The 13,123-nt window shown below is 37.8% G+C and overlaps 4 protein-coding genes across 4 annotated transcripts; 3 read left to right on the top strand and 1 right to left on the bottom strand.

The window, feature by feature from the left end:
* Positions 1-623: 623 nt before the first annotated feature.
* On the bottom strand, positions 624-872 carry MONOS_9971 (uncharacterized protein; the record flags this gene model as incomplete). The annotated part of the gene is made up of 1 exon (XM_067880518.1): positions 624-872. The coding sequence occupies one exon, from the start codon at positions 870-872 to the stop codon at positions 624-626; it is 249 nt and encodes an 82-aa protein (XP_067732063.1).
* A 537-nt stretch (positions 873-1,409) lies between these two features.
* On the top strand, positions 1,410-8,072 carry MONOS_9970 (uncharacterized protein; the record flags this gene model as incomplete). Its single annotated transcript, XM_067880517.1, has 1 exon — positions 1,410-8,072. The coding sequence occupies one exon, from the start codon at positions 1,410-1,412 to the stop codon at positions 8,070-8,072; it is 6,663 nt and encodes a 2,220-aa protein (XP_067732062.1).
* Positions 8,073-9,605: 1,533 nt separating this feature from the next.
* Positions 9,606-11,894, top strand: MONOS_9969 (kinesin 19; the record flags this gene model as incomplete). The annotated part of the gene is made up of 1 exon (XM_067880515.1): positions 9,606-11,894. One exon carries the CDS (start codon positions 9,606-9,608, stop codon positions 11,649-11,651), a length of 2,046 nt encoding a protein of 681 aa, XP_067732061.1. The 3' UTR covers positions 11,652-11,894.
* Positions 11,895-12,071: 177 nt separating this feature from the next.
* Positions 12,072-13,109, top strand: MONOS_9968 (Spg1, Ras superfamily GTPase). Its single transcript, XM_067880514.1, has 4 exons — positions 12,072-12,213; positions 12,266-12,337; positions 12,393-12,529; positions 12,579-13,109. The coding sequence occupies exons 1-4, from the start codon at positions 12,090-12,092 to the stop codon at positions 12,873-12,875; spliced, it is 630 nt and encodes a 209-aa protein (XP_067732060.1). The 5' UTR covers positions 12,072-12,089; the 3' UTR covers positions 12,876-13,109.
* Positions 13,110-13,123: the final 14 nt, after the last annotated feature.

The raw sequence follows: 13,123 nt of genomic DNA, 5'->3' as shown, positions 1-13,123 counted from the left end.
ACAAAAAAGAGAATAATACGCTTTTCTTTTGAAATCAAAAACAAAAACAAACATTAAACTCAGACAAAAAATTCAGCTTCAATATGAAAAAGTTAAAAAATAAATTTTTATTCATCAAGAATTATGTTCAACAAAAATTAATTTTTTCGGAAACAAACAAATATATTGGGCGCAGGGATTTTTATTTTAAAGTTATTTTCCTATCTTCTTCCATGGCGAATATCTTCACCAGCGCAAAAGCTGCAATAAATATTGTTGCTCTTATAATTATTGTTGTTAATTGCAGCAATGGCAGAGGAATTGCCGAAAAACAATATCAGCAAGAAATGAATTGGGAGATGCCAAAAAGCACGATCAGCATTGAAAACAGCAGCAACAAATACTACAATAATCATAATATTGTCACAGCACAAAACATATTCTCATCGAGTGTTCGTGCTTGTTGTGTTCGAACAAATCTGAATATCATCAACACCTCCTTGTGTGTGACTCATCTCACATTAGCGCCTCTCGCTGGTTGTCCACTCATCACTGCCCAACACCACTCAGCTGCCACCATCTGCTCCTCCATTTGCCAAGTCAACCCAGCAACAAAATCTCCACTTTTCCTCTCTGCCCATGCCTCACTCGCCCTCACCAACTTCTCCCTCACCATCCACCAGCCAGACATCCTCTCCTTCCCCCTTTTCTCCGCCCCAAACAATCTCCTTCCAGATGCCCACTCCCCAATCCCCACCTCCTTCTCCATCTCCCACTCCTCTTTCTCCTCGTTCATCTCCCTCATCCAGCCCTTCCTTTTTTCTCCTTCTTCTTCCCGTCTCCATAACCATCACCAATCCCATCCCCACCTCCAAATCCACCTTAATCTCCATCTCTCAAACACCCTCTTCTCCAACATCTCCTCTCCTCAATCACTTCAATCTTCTCCATCCCTTCCTTCACGCTCACTCAATTCATTCACATCATCCACCTCTTCCTGTTCTTCCACCAACGTCAATAAAATCCCCTCCTTCTCCCTTCACTCCTCCTTCTCCATCCGCTCAACCGTCTTCAAACACACTCACAACCCCATCGATGGCGCCATTCTCCCCAACCTCAACAGTCCATCCACTTCTCTCTCTACCTTCAACACTTCTTTCTTCCACCAAACACGCTCTTCATCAAATACTGCTGTCGTGCATGTCGGATCCGAAACCCAAAGAGCGAAACCTGGAAGACTGACTTCGTTTGATGAGAACAGCCATCGCTTTGAGTGGTGCGAATGGAATGATTCAAATGGTGGGAATGATTATGGTGGTGCACTTAAAGTTATTAGCACAAATGCAAATCTCACAATCACTTCTTGTTCATTCAATAATTGTTCAAGCAATGGAAATGGTGGAGCTTTGTATTGTGCAAGTTTGTTGAAAATGGAAATCACAAAATCCAATATTACAAACTGCTCTGCATCTGGTGGAGGAGCAGCCGCAATATGGCATCCACAATCAAATGCTGTTTGGACATTCTCAGATAATAGAGTGGAAAGCTGTGAAATAACAAACGCTTATGGGACTGGTTGGTATTTTGGTCTCGATAACATGCCATCAGATGCAAAATTCTTGTTTAAAAATTGCATCTGTGTTGCAAATACTGGTGGAGATACGGCAGGAGCAGTCACGTTTAATTGGCATCCACCAGAAAAACCAAAACAGTGCTTGCTCCAAGAGTGCCAGTTCATCGGAAATAAAGTAGAAAATCCAACTACCTACGGTGGCGCTGCTCTGTGTTGCACCAGAACGTATGATTGGATGAATGAAGTGAAATTCATCATATTTTGTTTTTTTGATGGAAACTCCGCAATAAATGGAAGAGGAAATGATGCATTCTTCAATGGAACAAGTATCACTCAATCACCATTCGAAAATTGTTGTTCAACAACCTCAACAAAAAGAGTGTGGAATTGTGAAACAGCTGATAACACAGAGTATAACAGCTGGCTCCCTCTCATAGCCCAGAACAAAATCGTGTCCAATAGCGGAATTGATATGGAAATCTGTGGTAGACCTCAGCACACACCATGTGCCACCATTGAGTATGCCCTCAACGGCTTCATTTCCCACCTCCAAAACACCTCCCTCACTCTCCTCAACTCAATATTTATTCCTTCTCAAACACTCACTTTCAGCGCAGTTGACACCAAAATCACCGGAAATGGCTCAGATACCACAATTATCTCTTCATATGGCATTCCTCAGCCTTCATCTTCCTCTTCTTCTTCACCTGATCCATCTGCCTCTTCTACCCTCTTCCAACAAACACAGGGCTCCCTCACGGTCTCTGCCCTCGCCATCGCTCACAACTCCACAAACCCCATCACCCCCATCCTCTTCCACCTCTCCGATAATTCCCCTTCCCTCAACCTCAACACAACCACCATCACCGGAACAACCTCCATAACTATAAAAACTCCCCTCTTCTTCCTCACTGCTGGCTCCCTCACCCTCAACCACACGGCAATCACCCAACTCACTCTCAACAGCCAAAGCATCTTCCAGCTCACCTCCCTCACAAATCCTCTCTCCCTCAACTCCTCCAACATCACCGATATCACCTCCACTGCCACACCCGCCAGCTGTGTCCTCTCCTCTGCCACCTCCCCTGCCCTCTCCATCTCCCTCACCAACTGCACCATGACCAACATCAACTCAGAACAGTTGAGCCAACAAACTGCCACCAATGGCGGGTGCATCTCATTCGCCTCATCTGCCCCTGCCAACACATTTTCAGTGAGTGATTCCACCTTTTCCAGCTGTTGTGTGAGCGAGGACGTGAATAACGGAGGAAGAGGTGGTGGAATATTTTTGGATTGCAACTTGAATGAAGGGGGATTTATGCTATCATCTATTTCATTTTGTGAATGCAGGGCAGAAGTTGGGAAGAACATATTTGTGAAGAGCAGCAATCTGGTCAACAGTGTGAATACAGAGCGTTTTGCATTTGATTGCTCAGGTTACAAGGAGGATGGGAATGCATTTGTTGGAGAAGATGGGATTTATGGGGAAATGGATCTTCGAGTGTTTCTTGTTGGACTGAAGTGGGTGGAGGTGACTGTGTCGACAGATGGACATGACACATTGGGGTGTGGAAGTGAAATATTCCCATGCGAATCGATGAAAAGTGGGATTAATCACATTGACAGAAGTGGGACAGAAGGAGAAAGGAAAGTGAAAGTGAAAGATGAAGGGACAATAGAAGATATTTATTCATTCGCAGATGCATTTGCGATTGAAGGGTGTGTGAATGAAGGAGATACCATTAAACACAAGATTGTTCATTTTGAAGAGAGAATCAATGGAGATTCTGCAACAACTTCATCTGTTATTTCATCAACAGTTTCACTCAGCTTGTTGTCTTTGAAGCTCCAAATTCCAAGTCAATTTGAGCCAAATATTAATTCATTGGTTTCATCGAGTGGAGTTCTTCGACTCGTAAACTGTTTATTTGAAATTCAATCATCATCAGATATCATTCAATACTCATTGATAACAACAACCACTGGAAGTTGCACATTGAAGGGATGCAGTTTAAAAGGAACCTCATTTTCCAAATCTCCATTTGTGATGGCTTCTTCTGTTTTGCTTGAAAACAGCAACTTTTCAAATATTGAGAACTCAAGAAGTGAAGAAGGAGGTGTTGCAAGGGTGACATTGAAAGGGAATGAAGATTTGGTGATCAAATCAACAAATGTGTCATTTTGTTCACTTTCATCAGGCAATGGAAAAGGAGGATTCTTGTATTTGGATTATCAAAATTGTTTGAATGAAAATCCATTTATTTTTAATGTTGGCGTAACTTTTGAGAACAACAAAGCAACCAATGGAAAAAATGTGTTCATTTGGGGAAAGGATTTGAATAGTTCTGTGACAAATGATTCATTCCACTTCAATTACTCATCAATGATAAATGACAGCAATTTGTTTGTTGGAAGTGATGATTTTCATTCAGACAAAGATTTGTTCATGTTCCTTATTCCATACAGCTCATTTGAGATATTTATCTCATCAGAAGGATTTGATGTGGCTCGTTGTGGAAGTGAAGAAGAACCATGTCAATCAATGTGGAAAGTGATGAAAAATGTGAAAGAAGGAGATGAAACGAAAACGATTCAAATTGAAGGATCAGCTTTCATTCGAGATTCATTCGATGTTTCCAATTATCAGATCAAAAAGAGTGTAAAGATGGGAAAAGAGAACTCGAAAGCAATATTGAATTTTGAAAAGTCAATTGGAAGTCAACTGGAATATTTCATGGAAAATGATGATCATCTTGAATTGACGAATATCCAGCTCCAGTTAACATCGGGATTTGACAACTCAGCCAAAGCAATCATTTCAAACAAAAATGGAGCTTTGGCTATTACTGAATGTTCATTCCATTCAGAGGCAGGAGTGAACAATGGATTTGATTGTGCATTTGTGGATATGATTGGAGGAAATGTGGAAGTGAATGATTTGTCTGTTGAATCATGCAATGTTGGAAACAGCATGTTTGTCATTCATGATTCTGGAATAACTTGCTATTTTGTGAATGTTCGGGTGGATTCGTTAAATGAAAGCAAAGGATGTATTTTATCGATCAAGAAATTTGAACCAGGATTGAAGATAAATGAAGAAGGAAAGGAAATGAATCTCAAAATTAGCAATTCATCAATTTCAGGAGTGAAGAGAAGTGACAATGGAGCAAGCATTTTTGAGTCAGCAAGTGAGAAAAAGATAGATTTAGTTGTGAATGAGAGCAGCATAACAGAAGCCAAAACAGAAACAAGTGAAAAAGGAGGGGCAATATTCTTCACATTGGGTGCATCTGGATCGATGAAGATGATTGACTCGACAATCAGTCATTGTAGCTGCAGCGGTATCACGGGAAGAGGAGGAGGAGTGTATTTGGCAACAAAGGAAACAGGGCTTCTCAATTTCACATTTGTGGGGATGAAGTTCAGTGCAAATACAGCAAAAGTGGGGAATGATATTTTCATTGAATGCTTCAACATCTCATCACAGATCAATGAAACTCAATTTCAATTTGATCTTCGAGAAGGTCATTATTCACGAATTAATGTGATATATGGAAGAGATGAATGCGATTATCCGAATGATACAGATCTGATTGGATTTGTAACAATCCATCAGAGCGATATAATAATTGTTAGTAGTATAAATGGTTCAAATGACAGACAATGTGGAACAAATACACTTCCATGTTATTCGATTGATCATGGCCTTCTACATTTGACTTCAGAGCTAATAAGTCAAATTCTCATTGTTGAAGAGAGTGTAATAAGTGGAGAGATAAATCTGAAGGAAATGAGTTTGAGTTCGAAGAAGAGAGAATATTGTGAAGTTGAAGTGCAATCAGGGATTGAAAGAACAAGGGATGCTTTGGTAACAACAACAGGAGAAGTTTCATTGCTGAGAGTCAGCTTTGTATTTGACTCGAATTTCATCTCTTCTCACGAATCACTTATTTCACCGGAAGGAGGAATTCTTGAAATTATGAATTGTTCTTTTTCGTCAAAACAACCTAATGAAGAAGGAAAAGAAGATTTTGCAAACATTCCATTTTGTATTATTAATATGAAAAACGGAGAATTGCAACTTATGGAATGCAAGATATCAAATCTCATTCTTCAAGAAACAGCAATATATCTTTCATCTTCTCTTCCATCAGTTATTGATTCATTAACCATTTGCAATTCAACAAGTGAAATTTCTCTGATAGATATAAATGAATGTGGACAATTTACACTTGAGGATTTCAATACAGAAAATATCACAGTTGAAGGAGATGAAGAATCATTGATATCTTGCCTGTCAGCGAAAAAGAAGATGCAATTGGCAAATTGCACAATTGGTGGAGCTGGCTCAAACAAAGCAAAAGGGAAATTGATGAAATTGGAGAATTGCTTGGATGTGAAAATGGACAGTTGCATTTTTGATGGAAGTTCAAAAGAAATAAATGAGCAGAATTTTAATGAAGAAGAAGAGATGTGCAGATGGGAAGGATCTCTTGTGGATGTTGTGAAGAGTTCTGTGATGATGAAAGATTCAACAATATCGAATTCACCAGATGGTGGAATAACAATAAGTGGAGGGGCATTGACTGTTAATGATGGAAGATTTGAAAACAACAATCCATCAATTGAAAGATATCCATCATTGAGAAGAAATATCATCTGTTCAGATTCTGGAACATTGAATGTGGTGAGTTTGAAAGGAGGAGATGGAGTTTTGCCAAACACTTCACTTTGGATGTTAAATGAAGGGTGCAGTTTTGAAGGGATTGTTTCAGAGAGAGATTCATCATTCTTCATTCCAGTTCTGGAAAGTGTGGAAGCAAAGGAAGAAGCTGATAGAATGAAGCTGATATTCAAAGGAATGCTTCTTATCCCATGTAATCTGTCATTCTCAGTTGTGAAGAGGAAAGGTGAAGAGAAAGATATTGAAAAGCATGATTTTGATTCAGATGGATTTTTATCAGAAAGAGAAGCAGAAGGAAGTGTGGCAAAGGATCTCATCAGCAGTTGTGGAAATGATGTTGAGGTGAGCGTTAATATTTTGTTTGGGAATGCAGAATCTCCTTCGTCAACTCAGTCATTTATTCTGAAGAATGCAAGTGAAACAAAGACAAATGGGGATGAAAGGATTGTTGAAGGAGGAAAAGAAGGGAAATCGTTATGGATGTGGATTGTGATAGTTATGGCAGTTGTTCTGTTAATTATTCTGATTATATCAATAATATTGGCGATGCGATGGAGAAAGCAAAAGAGAAGAACAGAAGAACTGGAAGAGATTGTGAATGATACAGTGAAGAAGGATCCGAAACTGATTGAGATGGTCACAATGGAAATGTCACCGGAAGAGCAGTGGAAGAGAGCAGAAAGAGAGGCTGAGGAGAAGAATTGTGAGAGAATAAAGAAGAGAATGAATGGGAAGCAGATGGCGCATTCTGAGTCTGAAGAGTACCTTTTATCTGAGAGTGGATCAACAGAATACATTTTGGGAAAGGATTCAGACAAGATTCCAGAATGGGCACTGGAGAAGGCTGATGAGAAAGAAGAAGATATTTCGAGAAAGAGAACTCCATCACCTTCTATCTCATCCACTTCAACAACAGATACTTCAGACACGGAATCCACATTTGTTCGCATGGAAGATGCTTGTCCGACCACCTCGTCGATGTCGAACTTGGTGGATGCCATGGCCTGTTCGTCTCCTCACGAGAAGCTGATTGTGGACTTGAGGGATTCGCTGTTCATGCTTCTTCATGGAAGGAATAAGACAAAGGAGATGGCAATAGGAAGTTTGCAGGAGAGGGAGCAGACAGCTGCTCAGATTCTGTTCTGGGTTGCTAATCTTGCTCTTCATTCCTTTAATGAAATGGAAAATCCTCTTCAGTCTTTAGCAAATCTTAGTCCTCATATTGTGCTGTTCTCTGAGCACATGGTGATCTGCATTGTGATGCATTCTGACTTATTATCAGATGACAGTTCAGACTCATCATCCATCTCTTCATCAACTATTGTGACATCTGCCAGTGATAATGATGATGATGATGACTCTCTGCCTTCATCGGCTTTTGAGGATGAGGATGCCTTCAAGAAAGAGTGTTTGAGGTGGAAGGCACCAGAACTGCTGATCAACAAGAAGATGAGTGCAACAAAGGAATCTGTTTCATTCTCGATTGGGATGATGTTGTGGGAGTGCTTGACACTTCAGATCCCATTTGGAGAGTATGAAGCAGAGGTTGCTGGGCAGAAGATATCCAATGGTGAAAGGCCAAGCTTGGAGAGTGTGAGTGAATCGAGACTTCACAATCTGGTATTGAGTTGCTTGTCGCAGAAAGTGGGAAGCAGGCCAACGCTTCTGGATGTGAAGAAGGAACTGTTTGGGATGTATGGAAAAGGCGGATGGGTGATGACAGAAACGGATGCAGTGGGGGTTGTGCCGATCAGGGTTAATTATGGAAGTGGAAGGAGAAGGGAAAGCGGAGCGATATCAAAAGAAATATTGCTTGTTGAGGAGAAAAATGAATGAATGAATGGAAATATGATAAGATGTGTGACACTGAAAATCATTCAAGGAACAAATATTTGATTAATTGGGTGTGTGAAGAAAAGAAAGAAATATGAATGGTTGTTGCGATGAAAACAGGTTGGATATTGGACAAACAGCAATTACGAAAAGCAACACCTTCGAAATAAGAAGAAATGATTTTTAAAACGAGATTGAAGGAGGAAAAAAGAACAGAAAAGTGGTTTTTAAATCACGAATTATTTGGAATGGCAAAAATGTTTTTTTCTCAAAATATTGAAATGAATGATGTTTTTGTTCAAATTCGATTAGATGTTCATTTTTTTGGAATATGGCTGATCCTTTTTGAAATCAAACTTTTGTTCGAGTTTTGATGATAAAATTTTCCTCAATGGGAAAATAAAGATTATTTATCTTTGTATGTATATCTTGATTGAAAGTTTTAACTTGTGTTTTGCTCTTTTTTTTTTCCTTATTCTCATTGAGACAAAAATTTTTTGGTTGAAAACTCGAATGAAAGTTTGATTTCAAAAAGGATCAGCCATACGCTTTGAAGTTTTCATTTATTTTGACTTTCGTCCTATTTATTTTGTTTATGACATTGCATGAATAATTGTTTTTGAAGCTATATCATTGTTTTTTCAAAATAGATATTCTTTATTTTTCAAAAATTTATTAAGTTTTGAGAGACAAATGAAATTTTTTTCAATTCTTTTGTTGGATGTTTTTGATATTTATTTCTCTCTCTTCTTTTTGTCTTGTTATAACTCCATTACAAATCAAAATGCTTGATATTTTTCCTTCATTCAGTTTTTTTGTTCATTTTCCCAACTGGCAGGTTTTATTTCGAGTATTTATGTGTGTTTTTATTTGAAGGTTTTCTTGTAATTCTTGTAATTCAAATATTTCTTTTTTCAACACCTTTTATATTCAGCAACCACTTCTTTCTTTCAACAAAAATAAAGCAAAATAGTTGATTTTAAAGACAGGGGAACAAAAATTTCTTCATTTATCACATAAAAACCGTTTTTATTATCTTTTGCACTAAGCATTTCAATTACTCATCATTTAATTCATCGAAAACTATTAAAAACGTAAGTTTTTTAATGAATCAATTAACAATTATGCAAGCAATATAATTATTTTTATTTTCAAAATGTAAATATTCCATGATTTCATCGGAATAAAAACCATTTTATAATACTCAATTTATCATGAAAAAATGAAGAATTATATAAATAGTTCACATACAAAAAGATATTGACTATACAGATTTTTTACCGATACGAAAATGAAAAAAGAAATGATAACTGAAAAATCGGTTTTAATTTTGAACAAAAACTTGTCCATTTTAAAACTATTAAAATTTTGATTGTAAATTCGATAACTTTCTTTTATAATTATTCATTTAATATGATTTTTTGGTAAAAATCACTTTTTGAAAAATGAGACAATATTATTTATTATGGGTCAAAATTTTTGTTTAAAATTTTTGAAAAAGAACTTAAAGCAGCTGAAAATAAAATACAAGTGGATATGCACGGAGAAGGATCTATATCTGTGCAAATTCGCATCCGGCCACCGTTTGAAGACGAGTTTAAGAATGCTTCTGAAGATTTGATTATTCATTCTGATTCTGATTCAAAAAATCCCACTATATCCATACAAACGAGCTTTGACTTGCAAAGGGTATTTCATTTTAATAAAGTCTATCCGATGGAAGCAGACCAAAAGCAAGTTTATGCTGGATCTGCTTATGAACTCGTAAAATCTGTAATGAATGGTCAAAATGGAACAATTATAACTTATGGACAAACTGGAACAGGAAAAACGTATACTATGGGAACAATAGGAAAATTATCAACGTCAAGCTTGGGTATTATTCCATTTTCCATCAAACAGATTTTTTCTTTTATCAATTCATCGCCACTGAACAAAGCATGGAACATTAGAATATCTTTTCTTCAAATGTACAGAGATGATGTATTTGATTTATTGGATCCAAGTGGTGGAGTTGTTCTTATTCGCTCTGCTACAATATTCCATCCAAGACCAACTGTTGATGGTCAAAGAGAAGTTGAAGTAACAAGCGAAGAAGAAGCCATTTCTGTAATTAACATTGGACTGACACGTCGTGCAATTGCTCCAACCATGATGAATTCTACGTCATCGCGATCTCACACAATATTAACCTTCACAATCGAATCCAAAACTGTTGGTGAAGATGATGATAACATACCTTTTGCATCGAGTTCGTCAAGTCCTGTTCCAACATCAAAAATTCAAACAAGTTGCTTGGCTTTTGTTGATCTTGCTGGGTCCGAAAGAATAAAGAAGACAGGTTCTGTCGGGAAAAGGTTAGACGAAGCAAAATCAATTAATCGTTCTTTATCCTCACTGTGCTTGGTGGTTCAGTCATTAGCATCGTCAAGCTTTTCTTCCACATCATCTTCTTTTTCGTCTTCAGCGCGTCGCAATTCTTTGCCTTTCATTCCGTTTCGCAACTCAAGACTTACTCGCTTGCTTCAGCCGTTATTAACTCCCTCATCAAACATCGTAATACTTGGAACCATTTCACCATGCTCTCAAAATAAAAGTGAGACTTTATTCACTCTGGTGTTTTGCCGCAAATGTGCTGCTATGAGGTTAAAAGAAACAGAGCTTATTGTCATTCAGAAAGAAAAAGAGCGCGAAAGGCTCGAAAGAGAGCAGCGAATGGAGCGAAGGCGGTTGCTTGAAAGAGGGAGGCGGCAAACAGGAGAGTATCCTTCAGAAGCATCCACTCAGAATCTTTCATCGACTTCATCCACACGCAGATGCAGCCTTCCACCGCGCCCTTTGAGCAGAGGCAGGAGCAGCACGCCGCAAAGAAGCGGGCCCAAAACGAGGCTGCAGCAGCGCTGCCGAGGAAGGCTGTCTGACATCGACTCCGATTATCACGACGAAGAGAGCAGAGAAGACGATGAGTGGAGTAGAGAAAGCGGAGAAGAGGATGATTTGGGGGATTTGGACGACGATTATGACGATGAGCTCAGCGACAACTACGAGCAAAGCACACGAGGCGCGGGATTTGGTGGAACAATGCCGAGGAGGAAGCTTTGGAAGGCCGAGCTGTTGAGAATGAAAAAGGACGAAGAAGAGCAGCGAGAGGAAAGGATCGTTCAAAGATGTGCTGAATTCACAGCTGATGTGACACTTCTTCTTTTGCCAAAAGTAGTTCTTTCAAATCTTCAAGCGACAAACACAAAATCTTCCTCTTCCTCTTCCTCTTCCTCTTCCACTTCACCTTCTTCCAATGATTCTACATCCACTTCAGAAGGAGAATTGTCTCCAGCTACAAATGCTCGTGATGTCATTATCAACAAAGCACGAGACGTTTTCAATCACATTTTCTTTTCTGAGGCATCGTCAACATCATCATCTTCTTCTTCCTCCTCCTCCTCCTCCTCTTCCTCTTCTTCAAGTTCTACTCAACCATCACCTCAAATTGAAAATAGCATTGCTGCCTCTTTGCCTCTTGCAAGGGCATTTTTACACGAAATACTACCAAAACAAAAGAAAAAAGAGAATAAAGTCAAATGAAACTCTTTAAAGAAATATGGAATTTCATCTTCACTTTGTTTAATAATGAAAACGTGAGCCTTTGCAGATTCATTTGAAGATAAGTGTGCCTAAATGAAGCCTTCAGATGCTCCAAACGACCTTTGTGATCAGAGTTGCATCGTTTTTAAATAGTCATAAATTTCAATTAACTTTTCGTTAGCATTTATTTATTAATTATTTTTTTATATTTGATAAAAAAATATTCTTGATAGAGAAGAAGAATCTCATTTTGTTATTGCCACACATAAAAGTAAATAACTTGAAAAATAAAGTTTTTCTACGCGCACATCCTTTAATGAATATGTATTACATGAAAGGATGTTTATACGAAATGAATTTTGTTTCATCTTATTGTTAATCAAAGTCACAAAGATCATAATTTTATGTCTTGTGGGTTAAAGATCTAATACTATTGGAATGTCCGAGAGTGAAGCTCTTTCATTTAAAATTGGCATGGTCGGTGACCAGCAAATTGGAAAAACATCTTTGATGGTCAAATACGTACAAAATGAATTCGATGAAGATTATATTTTGACGCTTGGTTTGAGAATTCTGTTAAGTTCGTCAATTCAAGTTATTTTTTCCGTAATTAGGTGTGAATTTCATGGAAAAAAAACAAAAAATCAGAGGACAAGAAGTTGTATTTAACATTTGGGATTTGGGAGGCTTGCACTTATTGGACATTTTTTATTCGTTGTTTTAGCAAAATTCGTTGTTTAGGAGCAAAAGAATTTGTTAATATGCTGCCTCTTGTTTGTAACGATGCATCAGCTATCTTGTTTATGTTTGATCTAACTCGAGAGTCAACTCTTGTTGGAGTTAAAGAATGGTACAGACAAGCTCGAAAATTCAATAAGGTTTGAACGCTTTTTTCTCCTTGATTGTGAATGTTATATTTTCTTTCAGAAAGCTGCACCATTTTTGGTTGGAACGAAATTTGATTTATTTATTGCCTTGCCACCAGAAACTCAAGCTTCAACAGTAAATAAAGCACGTGCTTATGCAAAAGCAATGAAATGCCCACTTATCTTTGCGAGTGCCAGAATTTCTATAAACGTCAAAAATATATTTAAGATTGTTTTGGCGAAACTCCTTGACTTCAAACCACAAATTGAAGAAATTCACGAACCATTATGCCCCATTTTGGAACTCGAACCATACGCTCAACATACAGCAGATGGAAAAGAGGAAGAAAAGCTGTAGGTCTAATATCTTCTCCTCCTTTCACTCTCTTATCCATTCTTTTTTTGTTATACTTAGATGAATATTTTAATATTTATAATTACTTTTTTCGCTTTTTCTTTCTTTTTTTGTTTATTAATCATATCATTTCCTCAAGCACCACTTTGCCAATCATCTCACCCCTCACATAATGGATGAATAGATGGTCTAAAAAAGAGATGGCCTCAAAAAGAAAAGAAAAAGAAGTCTTGAAAATAACTTTTATTTTT

Source organism: Monocercomonoides exilis (genome assembly GCF_001643675.1).
Source record: "Monocercomonoides exilis strain PA203 chromosome Unknown scaffold10-1930038, whole genome shotgun sequence".
Lineage (NCBI taxonomy): Eukaryota > Preaxostyla > Oxymonadida > Polymastigidae > Monocercomonoides > Monocercomonoides exilis.
The sequence above is the reverse complement of the archived record's forward strand: the minus strand, read 5'-3'. Positions and strand labels throughout refer to the sequence as shown.

Coding starts and splice junctions, on each gene's coding strand:
- MONOS_9968 (XM_067880514.1), top strand. CDS start 12,090: ATGTCCGAGAGTGAAGCTCTTTCATTTAAAATTGGCATGGTCGGTGAC. Junction 12,214..12,265: donor AGATTATATTTTGACGCTTG/GTTTGAGAATTC, acceptor TTCCGTAATTAG/GTGTGAATTTCATGGAAAAA. Junction 12,530..12,578: donor AAGCTCGAAAATTCAATAAG/GTTTGAACGCTT, acceptor ATTTTCTTTCAG/AAAGCTGCACCATTTTTGGT.